The 25,534-nt window shown below is 40.2% G+C and overlaps 2 protein-coding genes across 2 annotated transcripts; both read right to left on the reverse strand.

Annotated features, from left to right (window-relative positions):
• Positions 1 to 5,439: 5,439 nt before the first annotated feature.
• LOC133367596 (vomeronasal type-2 receptor 26-like) lies at positions 5,440 to 19,944 on the reverse strand. Its single transcript, XM_061591693.1, has 6 exons — positions 19,802 to 19,944; positions 16,802 to 17,093; positions 14,004 to 14,870; positions 11,301 to 11,528; positions 7,842 to 7,968; positions 5,440 to 6,341 (listed from the first exon to the last, which is right to left on the reverse strand). Exons 1-6 carry the CDS (start codon positions 19,942 to 19,944, stop codon positions 5,440 to 5,442), a joined length of 2,559 nt encoding a protein of 852 aa, XP_061447677.1.
• A 1,977-nt stretch (positions 19,945 to 21,921) lies between these two features.
• On the reverse strand, positions 21,922 to 24,235 carry LOC133367597 (vomeronasal type-2 receptor 26-like). Its single transcript, XM_061591694.1, has 2 exons — positions 24,118 to 24,235; positions 21,922 to 22,823 (listed from the first exon to the last, which is right to left on the reverse strand). The coding sequence occupies exon 2, from the start codon at positions 22,819 to 22,821 to the stop codon at positions 21,922 to 21,924; it is 900 nt and encodes a 299-aa protein (XP_061447678.1). The 5' UTR covers positions 22,822 to 22,823; positions 24,118 to 24,235.
• Between the last annotated feature and the right edge of the window lie 1,299 nt (positions 24,236 to 25,534).

The raw sequence follows: 25,534 nt of genomic DNA on the forward strand, positions 1-25,534 counted from the left end.
TGATGAAGGAAAACTGCTCAAGATCAAAATGATATATCTCTGTGTGATCACAGTCTGTCATCCCACCTCTGAATGGTATAGTTATGTTTTAAGAAAGCTTTCTGACTGTATTGTTGATTATGGTCTTTAATATTCATGGAAAAATTTTTAAGCTGGAGAATAAATTCTAGTAATTTTAGATAATATCAGTATTTTAATGGATAATATCTATCTCCCTGGTGTCTTGTGCTGTGCAGCTGAAGAGCAAAAGTAAACATCATGGCTGGAATTTACTGAAACTTAGTGAGACGTGCATGACATTTTGTCTCATTGTGACCCCTGCCTTATGGTTAAAGATTCAAGTCATTTAAGATGCTATCCCTATATCTATCTAGTCTTGTTAAGTGTTCAGAAGCTGCGCCTGGAATAAGAGAGGCCTTCCTGCACTTAATGTAGGGATATCAGAAATGTATGCAGAGCTAGTATAATACAACAGAGACAAAAGCAGGCCATATTTCAGAAAGAAATCTGTGACTCAAATAATTGTGTGACAGTGTGATATCTTTCCCACTTTCTGCATTGTGAGTTGTTAAGATTTGGTCTTCTGCACATCAATAAAGAGGAGAGATAAAGGTCAGATAATTGTACTTTCTTCAAGCAAGCTGACTAGCAGAATGTGGGTGTAGCCTGTATTGAAAGCAGGCCCAGCTCCAGTGGGCGGCCAGGTCAGGAACAGGCCAAGCACTACTGCAGCTCAGAAAGGTCTCTCCTAATTTTATAGGCTGAGAGGGTGAAGCTCCTGCTTCCATTATCCATGCCAGTGTCTGGTTGCGGGCATGATTTGTGCCCTGGCATTGATGCTCCCATTGCTATCTTGAGTGATGGCAGGCTTGCACATAGTGCACTAATGCACCATTGTGGTGATGCAGTGGCCCCTCTTAAATCTATAGGCTGAGGGTGGGAGGCTAGAGCTCCCCACTCCATGATTTGCACCAGCATCAGATTGCAGGGTGTGATTTGTGGCCTGGGGTTCATGTCCCTGCCACCATCTTGGGTGATGGCACATGTGTACATGCAGTGCACTAGAGTAATGTTGTATTACATGGAAGGTGGGGCAGCTGAGCCTACTCAAGCTTGTCCCGGCTGCATTAGGGTGTGCTGGTGGACATCAACAACCCTTCACCAATGGCCCCTGAAGTATGGTGCCCAAGGGCCCACTCATGCCTGATGCCAGCCCTGATTGAAAGACTGGGTATCTACCTCCCCATCCAGTTGCTGTGAAATGGGATTGGTTGTTTGCCCCAAAGAGGCAAGTAGGAATTCTATGCCCTTATCTAAAAGTGGCTGCACACATTTTTCTGTCTGCCCATACTGCAAAGTAGTGCTGAAAAAATAGCTTCTCACTACCAGGATGGGTCAGCTATATAACCCCACAGTTACATGAATAGGATCAGTGGCAGGACCAGTGTGGGTTAAAGAGAGGAAGAGGGAAAAGGTCATGGCAGTGTGCACCCTGAGGCATCACTTGGAAGGGGAATGGGGCTGCCCTAAACTAGCCTTTAAGAAGGCCTGTTGGATGCAGAGGGCCACTGTCCCATCAGACAAAACTAATGGTCTGAACCCCACTACTCATTTTTGCTGGTTCATTCCACTGAAAATGGGATCAGGAGTGAGGTTTTGCAGCTTTCAGAAGAGGGAGAGGAAATTTATGGAAATGCATTTGGTGGCTTGGTGCTCCAGATGTGCTAACCATACCTGTATTAAATTAAAGAAAAAGAGAGATGAGATGTAGCTTCACACTATATATATAGCTTGACCCTTATTCTCAGTATGTTTGGATACTGTGCTTAAAGCCCATGTATTTGTATCTCCCACTTCCTGATTATTGTTTTATTCTCACATCTAAACATGTTTGGAGGATGGTCTGAAATACAGAAATTAGATGTCTGCCCCTCCTACACACACACACACACACACACACACAAACAGCTGGCTCTAAAGGGTGACCAGGTAGGGCCCCGGCTGATTCATGGCAGGATTGCTACCGCGTATCGCAGGGTGAGAGCTTCGGAGCCCCCGTCATTCCCTCGCTCAACCTACTTTCCTCAGCTGTGTTATGCGGCTGCGTGCGCAGCACTGCCCTTAACCAAGATGGCAGCTGAGGTTTCCCTAAGGGGCTGAAGCCTCTGCCGCCATCTTGGCTGATGGCACACATGCGTGCTACATATGCACATCCCTGCCATCAGCCAAGATGATGGCAGAGGCTTCAGCCCCTTAGGAAAACATTGGCTACCATCTTGGTTAAGAGTAGCCCTGTGTGTGCTGCGTGCGCAGCCACATAACACTACTGAGAAAGGTAGGTTGAGCAAGGGAATGGCGGGGGCTCCGAAGCTCCTGCCCTGCGATATGTGGCAGAGATCCTGCTGTGAATTGTAGAAGGGGAGCACTGGGGCCCAAGGCAGGCTTGTGCCCAAGGGCCCCAGCATGCCTGGGGACAGCCCTGGTCACTCCAGTGGTGAGGCTCCCATTCTGATACTTGTATGAGAGCTGGAAAGCATTAGTCATGGTACACAACAATGGGTGCCTTGCATTCAGTTTGAGGCAGTTGCAATGACAGGAGAAGCAGCAAAAGAAATGTCCCTGTAATCTTTGCCCACTTGATGCAAAAATATCTGCTTCAATCATTTATCCACTATCAACCTGGTTAAAACAGTAGGTCTAGATCCTCTTCATGAAGGGGATCTCCCAAAGAACAGATTGATGCAGCCCTGTGTGCTCACCATTCATCTTTATAGCAATGAATGACATTGACATGTTTTATAACACCATCTGGACTGTGTCATTGATTTTGCTTGCTATATCAAGAAAAAAAAACCCTCTTGGGATTTGGCAAGATGGGTGATGGCATCTAGTAATTTATTATAATTAAAAGGTTGAAAATCTTCTCTCAAGCATATTGCATTTTTAAGACACCACTTACAGCAGAAGAAAACATGTTTGACAGATCTCAACACGGACTACAGGCAATCCTATGTCCTAGTTATGGCAGCCCCAAAGCCTTAGCATGCCACCTAAGACTTATGCTACCATGGAGGTGCAAAATGTGTTAGCATATAGAACTATGTAACAGCGTATTGTCAGGGATACTCTTTCAAAATGTTGGGCTGGAGGAAGTTCAAAAATGAGTTTGTGTGAGGTCATGTTGGGAGGTACTGTAAGAAGGTGAAGAAGAAAAGACAGTATGGCTATTGAGATTAGATATAAATTAATTGAACACATATGATATGTTCTCTCAAAATGAAGTGAATGAAGAAAGAAGTAGTAGAAGACCAGTAAAGAAGAGGAAGTGAACATATTTAAGGAATAGACTCCCGAGGAAGTCCATCTTGCTTTCTCTTTGTTTTGATTTATTTGATTTATTTTATTTCTTCTTTTTATTTAAAGCAGCTTTTTAGGACCACTGTGCAACTGTGCTGAATATATCTCACACCAGTCATCCCCTCCAAAAGGGGTACCTAAAATCTTTGTTGTCTTACTTTATGAGGTGGTTGAGGCAGGTTCAAAGATAATATTCCTTTTTCAACTAAATCCCCAACAAACAGAGCAGTCCTGAGTAATGGAAGCCAGCATAAGTATGCCAGATCCAAGCCCTGTTCAGGAGCAAGGTACTGCCGGCTGAACCAGCCCAAGCCTAGTAGAGGGAAAGCAAGTCTGTAAAGTAGAGTTTGACTTCCACCAGTGTATGTTCAGCTGTGTTGCCAGGTAACATGATTGTGTAAGTTCTCTCTCCTTGGCAGGGCTGGTTCCAAAGGCCGGCCAAGTTGGGCACTGGCCCGAGGGCCCCGCAGTTCTAGGAGCCCCTGGGGGGCCCTGAGGGGCCCTCCACTCCCCTTCCATGATCCCGCAAATCGCAAGACGAGCTTCCGAGCCACCCGCCATCCCCCGTGCTTCACCTACCTTTCTCTGCTGTTTGCGGAGGGTTGCCATCAATAAAGATGGTGGCTGAGGTTCCCATAAGGGACTGAAGCCTCTGCCGCCATCTCGGTTGATGGCAGCAATGTGCGAGCTGCATGCCATCAACCACTGGGGATGGCGGGGGATGGCGGGCGGTTCGGAAGCTCATCTTGCGATCCGCGGGATCGTGGAAGGAAAGCAGAGGGGCCTGGGGCAGGCTAATGCCCAAGGGCCCCCACATTCCTGGAGCCGGCCCTGCTCCTTGGTCCCACCTCCACCACTCCCAAATCACCATGGGGGGGGCTTACAACAGCATAAGTTATGTTGTCTCAGCTTTGCTGGGATGAGCAAATTAAGCAGATGTATCTGTGTCTGAGCCAGTATAATTGAGTTATGCAGGCATACTGAGCCAGGAACAACCTGGCTGAGCTGGAGATCCACCAGATCTTCATTCATTTATCCCAACAGTTCTTGGGTTTGGATTGTACCCTAAATTTAAAACAATCTATATCTTGCAAAGCACCACAGAAACAAGATTCTCTTGAGAATGATTATTTAATACAACACATTCTGTAAAACAAATGTTCATAAGACTACATGGTGTACTAAACAAAACCCTCAAAAATTATTGAGAAAATACTTTGAGAAACTATATTTTTGTTTTTATATAAAGTAGAGCTGACATGGGTTTTCTCTGGATCAATATGCCCAGTTCAAAAATGACAACACCAAATGACATCTTGAGCTCCAGCTTCTGAATCCAGCATGTTGCCAACACTGTTCCCATGTTAGATGATGCATGAGCAAAACGTAGAATAAAATCTACAACACAAAAATGTGTTACCAAACAATTACAGGCCTTGCACCTTCAGCGAAGGGGATGCTCTGTCCTCTGTTATTCAGACCAAAGCTAGACCTAGACCTTTTGAAGTCAGTCCAGAGCAAGGATGATGTTTTTCCTTACATCAATACAACTAGAATTAATTATATTGGATTGCTTTTCATTCACATCCCATTTGTAATATTGTCAACTTTGTCTTTTTCACCATCCATGTGAAAACTGGAGGTCTCTGTATAATAAGGAACAAAGACTATTATATCACTTACTATTTACTGAAATCCAAATGCATTTGAGATTAACATTCTCTTCTTCATCCCACACTGAGGCCAGTATGCACTACTTGTTCTCTTTTCCTTGTCATTCCATCTACGTTTTGTTAAGTTAATACTACCCTTTAAGTTCAAGCATCCATTCAGGGTAATATTTTTTAACTTACAGCTCACTCACCCCCAGTACATTACACAGATGTTAATAGCAACTATGAACATAATATTTCATACGATTCTTAGCAGCAATGGTTTGACTCCTGCCAGACCTGCGCTCTGGAAAGTCCAGTAAGGCCTTCATCTCTCTCTCTCTCTCTCTCTCTCTCTCTCTCTCTCTCTCTCTCACACACACACACACACACACACAAAATTTGCAATGGCAGTAAAGTACTTAAATTCCTACACATTACGCCTTGTTAGGTGGTCCTTGGTGTTCAAATCAGGCCTGAAGATAATTATGTAGCATTTAGGAGCAAAAATACAACCAAGTAATCCAGCACTGGAAGCCAATATGGAGAAGATCTCCACAGCCACCATGTATTTCCCCTTGGTGCTCAGGTAAGAGGGAACAAAGCACAACCAAACACTGCAGAACACCAACATGCTAAATGTGATGAACTTGGCTTCATTGAAACTGTCTGGCAACTTCCTGGCAAGGAAAGCCACAGTGAGGCTGACAATGGCCAGAAATCCCAAGTATCCCAGAACACTGTAAAACATTGTGATTGATCCTTCATTGCATTCTACTATGATTTCTTCAGACAAAGCTTTCATGTTGAAATATGGGAATGGTGGAGCAGTGCATAGCCATAGAGCACAAATGCTGGCTTGTATAAGAGAGCAGCCAAGAAGAATAGAATTAGCCAGTCTTTTCCCCACCCATTTCCTCATCCTAGATCCTGGCTTGGTGGCCATAAAAGCCAGAACCACAGTGATAGTTTTTGCCAATAAACAAGAAACAGCTACTGAAAAGATGGTGCCAAAAGCAGGTTGCCGTAAATAGCAGATCAATGACTGAGGCCGGCCAATGAATAACAAGGCACAAAGGAAACAGAGAAATAGGGAGATGAGCAGAAAGAAAGAGAGATCTCGATTGTTGGCTTTGACGATGGGAGTGTTCTTGTGCTTGATGAAAATTCCAAACACTAAAGCTGTCATCACAGAAGCAGCCAAAATAAAAAACACCAAAGTGATTCCCAAAGGTTCTGTGAAGGAGAGGAAGTTTATGACTTTAGGAAGACACTGGTCTCTGTTCTTGTTTGGAAACTGATCTTTTGGGCATTGGAAACAGTCGTTCATATCTGAAAAGCAACACATTATTTGTCAGTTTCTCTCTATCTTTCAAAATTTACAGCTACTGTACTAATGTGTACATGGAACTATAATTATTGTTTGGCTTTCACAGTTCCTGAATGTTCTGACACTGGTCTTGGCTCAAAATTGTATTTGGCTAGGTACAAAATTGGGTTACATCAATATAGAAAAGAACAAAAATAGAACAACAGTTTACTCTGTGGCCGTAGATCTGACTCATGGGTTTATTCGCATTGTGCTTCAGCTTACTTCCCGTGAGCAAGCTCTATTCTGTTCAGTATAAATATTTATTTATTCATTCATTCATTCATTCATTCATTTATATCCCACCCTTCCTCCCAGTAGGAGCCCAGGGAAGCAAGTAGGTGCCCAGAATGGCAAGAATCCTCTGACAAGAATCCTCTTATTTTCCCCAAGACATCTACATGGATATTTTATAACCCCCTCCCCCAAGTTTTTGACACTAATGTAACCTCAACAGAGCACAGCAAGCACTCTAATGGGGTATTAAGATTCAAGGGACTGGAGGACTAGGAATGGATGAACCAGTTAATTTCCCATCTGTATCAACCATTTTGTCCTGTTTTACATTAATTCTGTGAATTATAAACAAAATCTGCACAATATGCATTTAAAGACTATTTAAATACTTTTAAAATATGAAAATATGCATTTCTAAATTGTTTTCACAAAGTACATGTTTTAAAGTTATTTTTTTTTAAAAAATCCTACATTGATTTGCTTTAACAATAACAAAACAAAAAAGATATCTTGAGAATCCCACAGGAAGCCTTGCATTTGAAGTCTATCACAGGTCCATTGGGGGGCCTGTAACACCTATTGAAGACACACACACAAACACTAGAAAGTAAGACTGATGTTAAGCTGCAGAGTTTTTTTTTAAAAAAAGTACAAGCAAAAATACACACCACCCAGTCACCTTTTAAATATTAAATGGTAACGCCCCATCTCCCTTCATAAGGGATTATGGAGTGAAGTGAATCTCAATTTCTTTCCACACAAAACTACCATGGACCTATTTTTCTGCAACTTGACGGGCTTAATCTACTCTAGAGGAATTCCTGTGCAGGCAAATTTCATCCACTTTGGTTGAAGGGGGAAATTTATAGTCGTGTAAATTTCCCATTATAGTGAAAGGGAAAATACAGAGCTTAACTTGATGCAGAGTGGCTCAGAAACTGAATTACAGATTAAAGATAAGTGTGCAGAGAGAGACTCAGAAAAATTAATCTTGGGGCCTGTTCACACCCAAGTAAATCCTGTGGTTCTTGAAATGTACAAAACACAACAGAAATGCATGTATCAAAAATCTCACTTGGCATATTTTCCAACATTACTGTGAATTAGAAAAACAATATTTTTGTTCCATTCATTGGATGGAAATGAAGACCAAATTTGATATATTGCTCAGTACACTATGTTCATCTTAGTATTGGCAAGTATGTACACAATGTTTTTTCTCCTACCCATTTGGTCTGAAATCTTTCCATCTGGACACAAACTGCAATTATAGCAACAAAATGGCTTCCCCTCCTCCTTTTTTTTGCTGTAGCCTGGTTGGCACTTTTCATTACACTTGGCAAGGGGCAGAACCTATCCATAAAAAGAGAAGAAAGAAATTCTGTTGTATGTGCTTAACAATAAAGTTGTAAAGAAAGTTGCTTCTTGTGGGAAGTGAGGTTTCTAAGGCAGCCAGCTTTTTCACACTTATCTGTTAGTAAGCCCCCTTGAACTCAATAGGAGTTAGATCTGAGTAGACAGGTATAGGATTGCATTGCACATCAATGGAAAGGATCAGACCCTTGGTGGTTTATGAAAAATAAGTCATGAACATATGAACAAGTCTTCAAGTTTCAAAAGCGTATTTACATAGAGAACAGAACATTTTTCAGAATAATGCCTTCTGATGCTTTCTTAGTCCTATGTAAGGGAAGTGACTCAGTAACTCAATGGTTGTGGCTAGGGATGGTGTACCTATTTTTTTGGGGGGGGGGTTCTCTCATAGCTGTGTTCATACTAATGGATCTTGACAAGAGTACCTGAATGAAAATGGACCCTGAGAAAATAGACTATTTGTGAACTCTGAAGTTGCTTGTGATCAACAAGATTCAGAACAACCACCATGCCTTGAAAAGTAATAAATAAAGTTCCTAAATTATAGTATTATTAGAGGAAAGAAACTTCTAATAAACAACGGCGTCATCTGAACAAATATAATGAGATCATTTGACCCCATTGTATTGTTCCATACAATGTCCTCTAAGGCTACCAGATCTATGCAGATCACTGTTCTGATCTGCAGGTCCATGGGGGGTTGAAATCAATAGGGGTTGCTCTAAAATGCAAAGCAAACCAGAATCATCCCTATTCCTACTCCTGGGTCTCAGTATTAACTAAGCAAACAACATCCAGCTGCTACATTTTAAAAGGATCTGTTGTCACCATCCTCAGTAAGTAAGTTCCAAGCTGCTTTCATTGCAGAGTTGATCCTTCCATGAAACAACCCAAAGCTGACTTCATTCAGTTGTGGGCTTTCCTTTGGAGAATAGATTTTGAGTGTGTAAAAATAAATTACCAGGAGATGCCTCCATGATATGCTATCCTGCAACAGCAGCATAGGCACATGTCATAGCTTAGTGGAAGAGCATCTACTTTGCATGCAGAAGGAGGTTCAATCCACAGCATCTCCAGACAGGGCTGGGAATTACCTGAAACCTCAGTGAGCTACTGCCAGTCATTGTAGACAATACTGAGCTAGATACTCAGCACTAATTGTCTGACTCAGCATAAGGCAGATTACAAGGAAAGCAAAGAGCAAGATTCCTTCAGTAAAGATGTTTTGTGCATACAGCATTATGAGTCATTGTTATCATCCAAATATTCAAATGAAAAGCACTGTTGCTTGTGGAAAAGTGCTTTTCTTTGAACATTTTTGAACAAATCAGTGGCTTTGTGCAAATCATCTAGAAAAAAAATTACATTGGATGTGTTTATTTGCCCTTCCATTACTTGCCTCTTAAATCTAACCCAGAGCTGTAAGATTTAAACACATTGGAATTTATACAACTGGGATAAATAATATAATATTATTTACTTATTAAACTTCAGTTCTTTTTTACGCTTCATGGTGGATTTCACAATCTTGAGCTGAGTTCTGAAACAGTTGGTTGAATAAAGTCAAATGTATCTAAATGGTTCGATGCTATTGTTTTTCATTCATTGATTGATTTGCTCCATTTATGACCTGACTTTCTAATGCATATTTAAGATGGCTATAAATGAAAAAGAATGCAGTAAAATGAAATTTGTGTGTGTGTAGTGGTTAAGGTGTTGGACTACGACTTGGGAGATCAGGGTTCGAATACCCACATAGCCATGAAGCTCACTGGGTGACTTTGGGCCAATCACTGCCTCTCAGCCTCAGAGGAAGGCAATGGTAAAACCACATCTGAATACCGCTTAACATGAAAACTTAGGGTCGCCACAAGTCGGGATCAACCTGAAGGCAGTCCATTTCCATTTTTTTTCCTAAATGAAAATTAAATCAGAAGGAAAATAAGTAGTATACAATTGGTTTTGGACTATTTTTAAAACTAAATCTGACAGAGAACAGTAGGATTAAATCCTGTGGGCTTGTTGTTTTGCAAAACGTGGCCCCTGCAGGATTTAACTCCCCTGCTTTCAGTCAGGGCAGGAGAGGGGAAACAGTACCCTGCAGCCCACAATACTGAATCCCTTGATGAGTGGAGGGGGTCTACTTCCCTTTGTGATAACATGCTGGTGAGACAGACTTGTGCAGCTTTCCCATCTGTCTTGACTCATGTCAACCCAGTTCTGGATCCTTCCTCCCAGTTTCCCCAATTTGGTTTAGGCTTTGGCTGAATCCGTTGCACAGTCCTACTATACATGCCTACTGAGACATAAGTCCCTTTGAGGTCAGTTAATACTTTCTCCCTGGTAAGTAGTCAAAGGATTACAGCCTAAGGTTATTTTTGATACTGAAAACTTAGCATCAAAAATGGAAACAAGAATTACTGTCAAACTTGAGGAACTTCCAAACTGTTGCTATTTTGGGCTAGCATTCAATCACATACCAACAAATTCAGGTCTCACAGTTAAAGCCTATTTTGGAACTCCTGCACAACAGACCAACTTCCCAAAAGATTGTACTTTTGCAGTATGTAAAGTGGGGGGGGGAACACACTGGAAAGTATTGGATAAGTGCTTAACACATCATCATCTAATCTCTCCACAAACAAATCATAGACCATGCTCATTAAATAGCCAACATCTCCTAATCTCTCCTCAAATCAGGATTAATGTTCAGTAAACAGGTCATCTGGAAGCAGCCTCAATAATTGTAGCTAAAATACAAGTGGCTTATCATACCATAAAGCCCATATAGGTGTAAGATTGTTTGGAGTATATTGCACTTGCTACAGTTAGTGCGGTTCTAAAAAAGGGAGAGAAACTTTGGTAAATATAAGAAATGTTTTAACTTATATTTTGAACCCTGGAATATATGGGTGATATATAATTAAGTTATACTGAGATCCATTGAAATCAATGAGCAGAATATGGCTAATTTCAGGCATCATCCTATTTTTCTAGTGCAGGTAGGAGGGCTTCAGTATTGGAACACTTCCCATTTAATGTATTCTCTTTTTGGATCCCACCTGATAAAACATGCTGTGCCATATGATAGCTGCCTCATTAATTGTGAACTCTTGATATGGAACACTGTACACTGCTACAGCCATAAAGTACAAAATGTACTACTTTGTATGTAATTGATAGCTACGTGAAACTTTGGTCAGCCTTGAATGCTATTGAATGGAATCATGACGCAGGGCAGAAGGGCTTATCAAGGTTCAGTATTGGAACTCTTCCTATGTAATATTTTCTGTTATACATATTGACCCCACCTGATTAAACCTATAGTGCCATGTGATAGCCTCCTCATTAATAGTGAACTCCTGATTCAGCGCATCCTGTGGAGCCATCCTTCCCACTTTCACTTTTAAGAAAGATTGGTTTGGGAAAGTAACCCAGTTGACTATATCAAATCCTGCTGATAATTCACCATTCTCATTAAAAGATACAGTATCTCCAGCGGTGTTGTTAAATGAGATGCTCTTTAGGAAAAGGTGAAGCTAGAGGAAAACGAAACAACATCAGATTTCATAAAAATCATTTATTCTTATTTATTTATTTGTTAAATTTACATCCTGCCATTTCTCCCATGGCAATGCCAGAGAGGGTCACATTAGAACAAAACAGATAATAACCACTACATAATAATAAAACTATTACTTAAAAGCTTTAAACATTTAAATTCACAGCATACCAAAAGGCCAGGGAGAAAAGAAAAGAAAATTAGTTGGTGCATAAGGCTAAACAGGGTTGGCACCAGCCATATTTGGGGGTGGAGTAGGGCAGACATTCAAGAACTGGGATGCTATGATAAAAGGTAAGTTGTGTGTGTGTGTGTGTGTGTGTGTGTGTGTGTGTGTGTGTGTGTGTGTGTGTGTGTGTGTGTGTGTGTGTGAGTGAGTGAGTGAGTGAGTGAGTGAGTGAGTGAGTGAGAGAGAGAGAGTACGTTTCTATCCTCCATTCTACATTAATGAGCTACACTCTCTTAAAATAATTTTATATTATTATTGTAGGAGAAAAAATGCTATTTCAGCATATCCAGGCTTCAGCTAAGTTGGGTCAAGAGAGCCCCAGATCGCCCTGAGTTTGGTTGTGCCCTGGAACAATCTGGAGCTATCAGGGGACAAAGGGTTGGGTGGTAAGCAAGGGGAAACCTCTGCAAAGACAAGCACAAAGCTGTTTGCAAGATATCTTTAAAAGAGTTCCACACTTTGCTTTGGCTACAGACACCTATTCCCAGCAGGATAATGCACACACATCGCCAAAATGACCAGGAGTGAACCATCTGCTCACCAGCTGGTAAGTGGAGAATGTTATCCTGTTAGTTGCAGGGGGCTGCTTTGCCAGCACATTCCCCACATTCCCTACAGGGTATGGGCTAGGGAAGCAGAGACCAGCAAGAATGAAATCTTCACTCACCCTCTGGTGAGCAGGGGATTTGATCCTTACGACAGCAGTATGTTCCTTCACAAGTGACTTCCCTGCAGGGGGAGCACCCTGAAGGATTGGACCCTCCTGCATACTTTCTGCCATATAATTGTGTGTGTGTGTGTGAAGGAGATGCAGCGTCTCCTTCTTCCCCTCCCACTTCCTGATCATATGTTCATTTTGTTTTCATCTCTGATTTTGCCATTGAGGGCTCATCTAGAAAAACTTCTTTCTCCCAGAAGGGTGGGCCAAAATCTCACCCACTGGAAGATAGGAAGTTGCCAGACTTATTAACCTTGATGTGGGAAGCATATGCATGAGTGAGACCTTCCACAGAATCACAGAATAGTAGAGTTGGAAGGGGGCCTTTAAAGCCATTGAGTCCAACTCCTTACTCAATGCAGGAATCCAAATTAAAGCATACCTGACAGGTGGCTGTACAGCTGCCTCTTGAAGACCTCCCGTGTTGGAGAGCCTACAACCTCCCTAGGTAATTGGTTCCATTGTTGTATCACTCTAACAGTTAGGAATTTTTTTCTGATGTTCAGGCAAAATCTGGCTTCCTGTAACTTGAGCCCATTATTCCATGTTTTGCACTCTGGGACAATCGAGAAGAGATCCTGGCCCTCCTCTGTGTGGCAACCTTTCAAGCACTTAAAGAGAGCTATCATATCTCCCCTCAGTCTTCTCTTCTCAAGGCTAAACTTGCCCAGCTTTTTCAGTCTCTCCTCATAGAGCTTTGTTTCCAGTCCTCTGATCATCCTTGTTGCCCGCCTCTGAACTTGCTCTAGTTTGTTTGCATCCTTCTTAAAGTATGATGTCCAGAACCAAAGGCAGTACTCAAGATGAGGCCTAACCAATGCCAATTAGGGGGGAACTAGTAGTTCACATGATTTGGAAATGATACATCTGTGAATGCAACCTAAAATAGAATTTCCCTTATTTCAGCCACATTCCACTGTTGGCTAAAATTCGCTTGTGATCAACAACAATTCCAAGATCCTTCTCACATGTAGCATTACTGAGCAAAGTATCCCCCATCTTATAACTGTGCATTTGGTTTCTTTTTCCTAATTGGAGAACTTTTCATTTATACCTGTTAAATATTATTCTGTTGTTTTCAGCCCAATGTTCCAGTCTATCAAGATCACTTGCAATCTTCTTTCTGTCTTCCAGGGTATTATCTATCCCTCCGAATTTTGTATCATCTACAAATTTGATAATCATTCCCTGCACTTCCTCATCCAAGTCATTAATAAAAATGTTGAACAGCACTGGGCCGAGGACTGAGCACTGTGGTATCCTGCTCACTACCTCCCCCCACTTTGAGAAGTAACCATATGTCCTCATACTTGTAATGTTACTAGAAAGGGACTAAAAGGAGGCACAGTGCACCAATACCCATGGGAACAAATCCATAGGAAAAGGTAGCCTATGAAACGTCTTGAATTGACCTCTGGGGTGTGTAGGTATAATATTTTTACTCAGCGCCAAAATACACCAAAATAGCTGTTGCAAGATTACATGTTTGACATGTAAAACATTACCTGCCAATGCTGCAGATTTCTAAGATCCAATTTAGCTCTCTCTGGCATTGCCCTGTGTTTTGACCTGGATGTGTACATATGATGCAAAGTATGTGCTATGGCTTGGACAGCATTGTAGATGCTGTAGCTCTGGCCTATCATGTTCATTTCAAAGATAGTCCCAGGGAGGTTTTCCAGCTTCTCTGCACCAGTGCAAGTATCAATACTCTCCGAGCCCCCTTTAGAATTGGAAAATAAGCAGTTGAATGCCTGTTCCCAGAATATCCTAAGAAAAATGTCTTCTTTAGGTGAAATGGGTTGTAGGGCATAAAGGAATTTCCTGAATCCTGGCACTTCATTTGAGTGTATAGCAAAAGACAAGCCACCATCAAATACTTGTATATCAGAAGCCCTTTGCATTGTTTCTAATGTGAATTCCCACTGGGCTGTCATAATCCACACTTTATATATGGAACTCTCTGTAATGCCTGTAAACACTGTGTATAAATATATTGTCCAGTGCAAAGATGGTATAGTGGGATTTTCTGCATTCACAACCAAAACATTGACTTTTGAGTTGGATAGATAACTAGCCATGATGATGATGGAATCAACTGAACTTAACATATCTATAGCATGAGATATGGCTGGTATTTTTCCATTGAGGGCTGTACAGATTCCTTTCTTCAAAAGCATTGGCATCAAAGTCTGCACAAATTTGTCTCCATTATCGTTATCCATTGTGAGGATCCCAATCCATGTCCACTGGAAATGTAGAAGAAGCTGGACAATCCCTGAATACTGATATTGTTCACTGGGCACCATCCGGTAGAATGAAGGTAGTTGGCTTTTAACATCCATCACCGGAGCAATTACACAATAGGCAATCTAATGTGGAAAAAACAATTTAATTTCATAAGGAAAAGGTTAAATCAATAAGTTTAATATTTTTTTCAGAAATAACGCTAAGAAATAAAATAGGGGATTTTAAAAAATGCTAGTGATTTTTTTAAAACATGGGAGACATTTGACATAATTTTATAGCAACATGGTTTGGTTCTCATAGCATTAACCTCACCAGTTGTTCTCTTCATTGATGCCAAACTCATTTCCATGAGTTTTGATGCACTATTTATCTTATTAATGGACTTATTCTACAGCTTAATGTTAGTGTAATAGATTATTTTTCCTAATTATATATTAGCAGAGCAATTTAAACCCTGTCTGGTAGCCCCGCTACTGATGCTGACTTGGGCAGAAGGCAAGAGACAGAGCTAGGCTATGCCATCCAAGAACTGTTGTAGTGATTGTGTCTGGATTTGGTCTATTGCCATCAAGTGACATCAGTGTGGAAGGCTGATGATGTCAATGGATCCTGGCTTGCTCAGCCCCTCCTCACAATGCCGTTTGTACCTTTTCACAATACATCTGCCCATCAACATTTTCATCTGGTGGAATGGGGAGCTCCACACCTGCAGAGTGAAACTTAGGGATGTACAAAGTTAGGAACATCAAATCCATCATGTATTTGCCGTAACAGAGCTGATTCCATTTTGCTGCAGCTTAGTTTCTGCCAAATACAATTTGTCTCACTGTAAATACTATATTTACCTGTTTATGTTATTATTTTTGGGTTTACTACATGATTTCACACTGTTCTCTGCATCTCCCCCACCTCACTGCCTTTGAGATGTGTTGTGCTTATTCACAGCATGTGTGTGTTTTCCCATACTCTTTAAAATGAAGTAACTTATGGTCCATCCATCTGTCATCTCCACACAGAGAATTGTTCCAGTGGAAGAAGGCTAACTTTAACACTGACTTTCTTCTTCTTTGCAGTGAGGGGGAAAATAGCAGACAGACTCTACTTACATGAAAGAGTGCACACATATCCTTTTCCTAAATGTCTGCATGTTCTTGCTCCTTTTAAAAAGTGGTGTTTCCATCATGTGTACATAAGTACATGTGATTTCTCTACATGACTATGTTGATGTGCTTTTGAAAAGTTTTTTTTTTCTTACACACACAGGTCTGTTACATCCTGCAATGGCTATTGGGGATGGGAAATGAGGTCATCCAGATATGCCATTTTCTGTGGATGCAGCCAGGTAAGGAAACATGAAGGAGGGTGGTATGTGGAGAAGGATGGGAAGAGAAAAAGCAAGAAGGCTTCTAGCCAAGCCTAGCTCAGGGGTAGAGCATCTGAAACCAGAACTCTCTTTGAACATTTACTATTTCTGTTTGGATATTTTATTTCCATATTGAGCAAGATGTTGGGTATATGAGACATATATGCTGCATAGATGGAAATATGGGAGAATTACTACAAAATTGTCACTGACCAGGGCATAATCAAATGATCAAATACAGATTTTTCTAATTTCATATTTGTAGCTAATCTTGGAAATGAATCAGAGTAAGCTTCTTGCCTCATAAGCTCACGGTGTCAATAACTAGATAAAATATATTTTCCCCTGATTCTGCATTTTTTTTCTGGAAAAAGAATCAGTTACATCAGTCACACATTTTATAAATATTTACAGGTATTTATTACATTTCTATCTTGTCCACCATCTCCCAAAAGCCACTAATGCAGTCAAACAACAAAGTACTAAAGCAATACATTTAAACATAAAATTATAATAAAACATATTTAAAACAATTAAGAACATATAAGAAAAATTAAGAACAATATCTCTGGCTGGCTCAAACTTTCTTTCAAAAAAGAACAAAAGAGAAATAATTCTGATATATAGAATAAAAGAATACATATTATATCAGACTTTGAAAAAGTTGTTCAGCATACCCACTCATTCTACCTGTGGAATCTTGTAGATACTGAAGAGAGTGGCCACGTGAAGAGAGATTTCAGAGTCAGGTCCTCCAATGACAGCTATCAGATTCTTTTGCTTATCACATTTGAAATTGGGAACAGTCCTTTCAGAGGTGGACAGAAGTTTCAGGGTGTTCTGATGAGTCATCCTTGCATTTAGTAAACTGTCATAAATTTGGAGCCCAAGGCTGATGTTGGGTAAGAATTTGTGGTTCTTATTCATCTCATTCACTGCAAATGCCAAGGACAGAACATGCTGGTAGTACTTTGGACTTGCCCTAAAGGAAGAGTTATATTATATGAAACACAGAATCCTTCATCAACCATCTGTTCAATAAATAAAACACCTATCTGATAAGGTCCCACTGGATGCATTGTCATGTCTACAGTTGTTATTAGGATTGAACTGTTTTTCTCTACTTACTCATATAAAATAAGATAAATTGGAACCAATAAGTACTACTCAAATCAGTAGAATAACAGGCTCATGATTAAATCCATTCTATTTTAGTGACAATAAAGTGCAGCTAACTTAGTCTGGATTAAAACCATCCAAAGCAAAATAAATATTCAGTTTATTAATCTATTTGTAGTGGTGGTCCCCAGGCTTAGAACAAGGGTGATTTTGCCTCACCCAACACCCAGAGGGAGAGAACAGATTATGCCTTCTTAACCTACCAGTCATTGCTAGCCAACAAGGAAACGGAGAGTCATTCCTGCCCAGAAGGCTTCATCCCTCCAAACACTGGTCATTGGGGTGGGATAGAGCAGCCAGGATTCCCTTTCGCTTTGAATTCAAGCTGTCCAGGAATGACAGGCAAGGACAAGTCATTTAGTTGATCCAATGCCTTGAACCAGGGTGGTGTCACCCAACTGAGGAAACAGTCACAGATTCTACAACCAGGCCACCTAGAATAAGCTATGTGCACAGTTGGAAATTTAAAAGAGCTCTTGTGATTCCCTTTTTCTCCAGTTATATAAAGTTGTGGCTTTTAAAGTCCAACTTTTGCTTATCATCTTCATACTGGAGCTTAAGGGCAAAGCTCCTGTCACTGGAGGCTCAAGTAGCCTCGGTGGCACGGAGTGCGTTCTACCAGCTTCGGCTGGTAGCCCAACTTCGACCCTATCTGGATAGGGAGAACCTCGCCACAGTTATCCATGCTCTGGTAACCTCTAGATTGGACTACTGTAATGCACTCTACGTAGGGTTACCTCTGAAGACGGTTCGGAAACTTCAGCTGGTGCAGAATGCTGCGGCCAGAGTTCTTACTGGGACTAAAAAATCTGATCATATAACACCTGTCCTGGTCCAGCTGCACTGGCTACCAATATGTTTCCGGGCCAGATTCAAAGTGTTGGTTCTCACCTATGAAGCCCTTAACGGCATCGGACCGCAATACCTGGTGGAACGCCTCTCCCACTATGTACCTACACGGTCGCTGCGCTCGACATCGAAGGCCCTTCTCCGTGTCCCAATGCATAGGGAGGCATGGAGAACGACAACTAGAGCTAGGGCCTTCTCAGTGGTGGCCCCCGAACTATGGAACGCCCTCCCTGATGAGATATGCCTGGCGCCTTCTCTGTTATCTTTTCGGCGCCAGGTAAAGACCTACCTCTTTGCCCAGGCATTTTAAAATTTTAAATTTTAAAATTGAATTTAAATTTGAAATTTTTAATTATGTTTTATTGTGTATTGTATTTACATCCGCCTGTATTTTAACTTGTTTTATTATGCTGTACACCGCTCTGGGAGCTAATTGCTATAGGGCGGTCTAAAAATGTAATAAAATAAATAAATAAATAAGTTTGGACTATTTTTCTTCTTGAGTTTTCTTTCCCATAGATGCCATAATATAAGAAATGCAGAACTGGAGCCTTCTGCCAGTTTTTAAACAAAGTGCAAAGCCACAATGCAGTCAGAGTTAATCTCATCTCAGTCCTATTTATTTCAGTGAGAATGTTTAAGGGTAGGGTGTTTTGCTCACCCATTGAAATGATTGGTCTTTCACGTTGGCTGGATTGGCTCATCTTGATATATAGACTCATATCTGCAGATGCAAAATTCTAGGGGCCCAGTCACTACTCATAATATATGCATATATGAATATTACAATTTTTCTCACCAGCAATGAAATCCAATATAAACAATAAAAATCTACAACGCAATGAGACAGATTTTTTTTAAAAAAAAAAGCAGTTAACTGGACTATGGCTTGTTGAAGAGCTTCCTCACTTTCATGCTGCCTTATTTAGAATCCCCTTATATTAATTCAGTAGATCATATCTAAAATCAGCAACCTGATTATAATTGAGGACATGCTTCCAAGTTAGAGGTTATACTGGACACCTCTTAATTAAGCATTGTCCAGGAGAACAGTTGGGCTTTGGGGGCAGGGGAGGGGGAAGAGGATAATTCATTTCACTGATGAACTCAGGTCTCCTTGTCACCCTCCTTCCCAGCTGTCTCCTAAAAAATGTGGTAGGCTACTGAATTTTAAAAATATGGTGGCAGTGCTGCAGGAATCATTGACCATCTCTGGATTGTCAACTAAAGAACACTCCCATTACAAAGGAGCAGCATTTTCAGAATCACATTGATAAATAGAGAAGGCAAATGATGATAGCTGAGAGGAACAATGGGGTGGAGAATCTCTGGTGTTATGTGGAATATAACAAAGAGAGACAGAAGTCATAAAATAACTCTGGAGGATGACAATGAAATACATGAAGTAAGAAAAACATGTGAAGTACATGGAATAATATAATATTAAAGAAGAAAATGTAGAACAATGAAAATGAGAATTAAGGGGAAAAACTAAGAACATCATGTAGAAGGAAGACCATACTCAGTTTTAATAAACTGTCTCAAAAGTCTATATGTATCTGCAACTGCTTTCTCAGCATGCCAGTGTTTGTGTGACTCATGTGTAGCAGTTATGACCTGGCCTAATGCATGCCTATGAGAGGGGAAAAAAAGATTTCTTACAAAAGTCCATCTACCAATGTTGTTTTCGGATGCTCACTGAACAATATTTCATTAGATATGCAGCCATACAGAGCTGTAATAGCTCCAATGGTGAAATCCCCTGTCTGATCATACTCGTATGGGAATTGGAAGGGGTCAGCCATGGTACACATACGATTGTTTGCCGGACCCTCAGTGTGAGGCAACTGCAGCCACAAAATGAGGACCAGCAAAAGAAATGTCCCTGCTTTCTCTGGCCACTTCTTGATGCAGAATGTCCACTTAGCTCTATTATGCACCATCAGCCTGGTTACGACAACAGCACTGAATTCTTTTTACACGAGAAATCTCCTAAAGATCAATGACTGATGAAATTTCAGTGCTTCACCATCCAGCTTCCCAGTACTAACTGCAACCAGGATATTGTAAATCAACATTTATCCTTTGCTTTTAATTGTTCTGGTGACCTGAGAATATCCAGCTGCGATTTGGCAAGTAGTTGATGACATAATTTGTGTTGATTGAAAATTGTATCCCAACAGTATTGCACTGTGGAAGACAACTCTTGCAGCAGCAGAAGTGTTAGCTGTTTATCAGTATAACTTTCAAAACAATGCTGTGATCCACTTATGACAGCTGGAGTTCCTTAGGACACCAACCCAGTTCTATTCTCCAGCAGAGTTTTAGGCAGAGCTTGGAAAAGTTACTTTTTTGAACTACAACTCCCATCAGCCCAATGCAGTGGCCATGCTGGCTGGGGCTGATGGGAGTTGTAGTTCAAAGAAGTAACTTTTCCAAGCTCTGGTTTTAGGATATGCAAGCACCTAGGAATAGCTGCCATTGTTTTGGCAGGGCTACACTGTTGTAATTTTCTGAGGTAATGTTGGGAGTAAAAGAGCAGAAGACATAAATGAGCTGGACAGAGATCCTTGCTGAAGTCGCTCAGGAAAGGAGTTTGAGGAACTGAGGGAAATAGTAGTGACAAGTTATTGAACCCAACTGATAAGATTAATCCCAAGATCCTGCTAGGAATTGCCCAGGAAGTTGAAGCTGCTGGGAAGCTGTGAGGAGAACTCTCCATCACTGCTGGCAGGCCACAACCCAGAATGTCTTAGGAGAAGCATGCAACATTTCCATGATTTACAGTTACTCAAATATACAGTTGATATACCTGTATAGAGTTACATGATTTTCTGTTAAAGCTAAGAAGTTTTTTTTTACTAGGCAGTTTCATTTCCTCAACTAGGGAGGCTAAACTTGAGGACAGGAAAGTGGCAATGTAACACCAGTTTCTTAAACAGGATTTACAAGGATCTGTAAAATAACAGGCCAGTTAAGTTAAATATCTTCTGGGAGAACTGGTGGAATGCATTAATATTTAGAATGCTTCCAGAACAGATGTGGGTGATCCAATCAGAATTGTGTTCCAAGATATTCAGAAAGGTTTGAATAAAGTCCTCTTTCAGTATACGTCAAGATAAGACAGCAGGTCATTTTATGGATTTCAAAGTAGTCTCTCTCTCAAACCTTCCTAGAGATTTTGTGCATGGAACCTGGAATCTTCTGTATACAAAGAAGTTGCTCTACCATTGTGCTGCAGACCTTCTTCAACAGTCACTCATACCCAGTACATCATCCAGATTCTTTTTATTAACTGTGAGCATTAACATAATATTTCAGAACTTTCCTTTTTTAATATTAATTTTATTTGCAAATTTAACAATGAAGAGAAAGAAAACAAAGTAAAAATAATGAAATAAAACAAATATTAAAGACATAACACTACAAAATAAAAATAATGTATGAATATTACTAACAATAACAATAATTCAGCATCAGTTTACATTATGAATATGTAACCACCAGTACAAGAATCTTGGTTTAAGCATATACATCAATTTAAGTTCTCCAGATGTCCAAATAGCTATTCACTCCAGGTTTGAAGTATAAGTCTCTTGGCTACCACAAGGACTCACAAAGTTAACTTTAACCACCATACTTCACGAGTATAGTTTAAAAGTAGTTTCAGAAGATTCTTAGCAGCAATGGCTTCATTTTTGCCAGAAAAATATTCTGACAAGTCTAATTAGGCATTCATTCAACATAGACCCACACCTACTACTTGCAACTGAAGGAAAGCCCTACATATTCTGCCTTATTAGGTGTTCCTTGGTGTTTAAGTCTGGCCTCAAGATAATTATGTAGCATTTAGGGGCAAAAATACAACCCAGTAACCCAGCAGTAGACGCCAAGATGCAGAAGATCTCCACAGCCACCATGTATTTTCCCTTGGTGCTCAGGTAAGAGGGAACAAAGGACAACCAAACACTACAAAACACAAGCATGCTGAAAGTGATGAACTTGGCTTCATTGAAACTATCCGGCAACTTTCTTGCTAGGAAAGCCACAGTTAGGCTGACAATGGCCAGGCATCCCAGATAACCCAGGACACAATAAAACATACTGACCGACCCCTCATTACATTCCACTATGATTTCTTCAGGCAGAGAGTGCATGTCAAAGGTTGGGAATGGAGGAATAGTACATAGCCATATAACACACATCATGGTTTGAATAAGAGAGCCACCAAGAAGAATGGAGTAGGCCTGTCTTTTCCCCACCCATTTCCTCATCCTTGATCCTGGCTTGGTGGCCATGAAAGCTAGGACCACAGTTACAGTTTTTGCCAATACACAAGAAACAGCCACTGAGAAGATGATGCCAAAAGCCATTTGTCTTGCATAGCAGGTGACTGTGTTAGGCTGGCCTATGAATAGCAAGGAGCAGAGGAAGCAGAGCATTAGGGAGATGAGCAGAAGGTAGGTGAGGTTCTTATTGTTAGCTTTGACAATGGGAGTGTTCCTCTGCTTAATAAAAATTCCAAGCACAAAAACTGTGATTAGAAAAAAAGATAAAATCAAAGAAGCTAAAGTGATTCCCAAAGGTTCTGAGAGAGAGAGGAAGTTTATGACTTTAGGAAGGCATTGGTCTCTGTTTTTGTTTGCAAACTTATCTTTTGGGCATTGGAAACAGTCATCCATATCTGAAAAATAGAATAAATGTTTACGGGTCTATGACTGTAAGTTTTAACAATAAAATGAATAAATGTGTCAGTTCGTCATTACTGTCAGCAAGCTCTGCTATGTTCAGTGAAAACTCATCAGTTACGAGTATTTGAAATAACTCTCTGAAACCAATCTTATTATCCCCAAGACATCTACATCAATATTTAAATTATTTTTTTCTGAAATCCTTTAACACAGACACTCCAATAGGATTTTTAAGTGTCCAGGTATTTGCATATTTCAGATAGATGAATTAGTACATTTTGCTTATGTTTCACTTTTACATTTGTTAACCTCATAACACCATTTTGTCCGGTTTTCATGTTAATCTGTGATTTAAAAATACAATATACACATTTAAACCTGCATTTTAAATACATATATTTAAATATTTCTATTGAATATATATATATACATTTTTGCTCCTGAAGTACAGATATTAAAAGCATTTTTCTTTAGTCAGTAGTAGTGTCAAAACTGCAGAAGTTGATCAGCAACATTCTTATGTTGGCATTTATATGGAAGGTGAAGATCCATAAAGATATTTTGTTTAGTATGTTTTTAAAGGTGTTTTGTTTTAATGTATTTTAAAGTCTGTTTTAAGATGTTTTAGGGTGCTTTAGTGTTTTTGTTTGCCACTGTGGGCTCCTACTTGGAGGAAGGGTGGGATATAAATTTAATTCATAAATAGTCATAAGCCCAATGTCAATGGGGATCCACATGGTTGCAGAGAGCGTTGTTGTCATTTTGACAGCTGTATCTTTTCCTATAAGTATCTCTATGTTTCTCTAGGTCTGTGGGCATTACCAGAAGTGAGGCTATCCAAAATGTTGCCTGCTCTGGATTGTTCTTTTTTAACAGAACAGAAGTTTTGTTTCAAATGTTAAAAGGTTCATTTAAGATCCCCCCTGTACTAAGCTGCTCTGCTTTAACAACAAAAGAAAACAAAATAGAGCCCTCCAGAACTTGACAGACAGCACTGAAGACAGCCCCTCACACTGTGTGAAGCTGCATTTTTTAAAAAACAAAAACAAATCAAAAACAAAAGTACAACTAGGAATAAGGAATATCATTCAGACACTTTTTAAACTTTTTGAGGTGATAAACAGACAACCCCACCTCTCTAGAAAGAGATCAGGAGGAAAGTGAACCCTTTATCAACATGACACAGAATTAGAACAAACTGAAACAGGGAAGAAATTGTGTAAATTATCCAGTCCACTTGGCTGACCTTAATATTAATCAGTATATTCACAAACTTGTGTCTCCTACCCTTCTGGTCTGAAATCTTCCCATCTGGACATGAAACACAATCATAACAACAAAATGGCTCCCCTTCTTTCTTCTTTCTGCTGCAACCTGGATGGCAGTGGTCATTACACAGTGCAAGGGGCAGAACCTATCCATAATAAGAGAAGAAAAATGCTATTGTGTTTGCTTATCAACAATATACTCTCTGATATTTTACAGAAAATTGTTTCTCATAGGAAGTAAAGTTTTTAAAGCTGCAATTCTTTACACATATACCTGGTGGCAAGTCCACTTGAATTAGGGCTTTTATCTGATTAGAGATATATGGGACTGCATTGTAAGCGAATGCAAAGGATGCAATCCTTGGTGTTTTTCCTATTTTTTTCAAACCTTCAAGTTTAAAATGCATATTTCCATAGAAAACATAAGTTCTGTGGTTCTAGGTAGGAATGAATAGCTCAGCCTGAGTTCACCTTATTAATAAGCAAGCACACAAGTACAACATTAACCCGACCTTCTCTAACTCTGACAGCCTTGCTCTTAATAGTCTATTCATCTTAAAGATGCAGTAGCACCCACAATCACATCTTCCCTTTCCACACACAGTCCAAATATAACATCTTAAAATAACTACCTAAATCAGACATGTCATGCATCATCACCAATTAACTAGTTTGTTGGGACTCTGATGCATGTGGAATGCTATATCTCATTTTCTTATGTGGGGAGATCGGCGCACGATGATCAACACACAATCTTAACAGAAAAAGGCTTTGATCCAATGGCATGAGATACGGCGATTGGAAGTATTTTATCTGCTGCAGTCTTCATCTGCTTTCACAGCCGTTGTAATGTACACATTGTTATCCTCCACCTGTTCTGCCATTGATGACTTTCTTGGATCATTCTTTGTCTGGTTCCTCTCCCTTGACCTTACTGCCATGGGTGACCCTGCTGGGAGTACATGACTCCCAACGGCATCGCTCACAGGGTTCATTGGAACACGCAAGCCCACTCACCACTACAAAGTGACGATCCAGCGAGGGGTCCGGCATGTCTAACGTGTTGATGTCCATTCAAGTGACATTGAATGATACCGTGAATGATATACTACATTTTAAATTGCCTAACATGAACATGTCTACACAAATGTAAACCCCATTGAGTTCAATGGGGCTTACTCCCAAGTATGTGTGAATAAAATTGCAACCGTTTTTTAAATGTGATTATGTAAGTTTCAAGCACACCAAGAAAGGAAGCAGCAGCCCTGGTTTAGAATGACACACATTTTTAAAATTATTTTTCCTTAATTTGTGCAAATATGATATTAGAAAAGTTATACAGTATATTCTTTTTAAAAAAGGTCCTTGCATATGAACAAACACTTGCATGCATACCCATAATGAACCTCAGCTTTCTGGAGCTTATGGTGAGTGGG

This window comes from Rhineura floridana, chromosome 11, assembly GCF_030035675.1.
Source record: "Rhineura floridana isolate rRhiFlo1 chromosome 11, rRhiFlo1.hap2, whole genome shotgun sequence".
Lineage (NCBI taxonomy): Eukaryota > Metazoa > Chordata > Lepidosauria > Squamata > Rhineuridae > Rhineura > Rhineura floridana.

Coding starts and splice junctions, on each gene's coding strand:
- LOC133367596 (XM_061591693.1), bottom strand. CDS start 19,944: ATGGCTGACCCCTTCCAATTCCCATACGAGTATGATCAGACAGGGGAT. Junction 14,871..16,801: donor GTATCTACAAGATTCCACAG/GTAGAATGAGTG, acceptor TTTCCACATTAG/ATTGCCTATTGTGTAATTGC. Junction 11,529..14,003: donor GAAATCTGCAGCATTGGCAG/GTAATGTTTTAC, acceptor GTTTTCCTCTAG/CTTCACCTTTTCCTAAAGAG.
- LOC133367597 (XM_061591694.1), bottom strand. CDS start 22,821: ATGGATGACTGTTTCCAATGCCCAAAAGATAAGTTTGCAAACAAAAAC.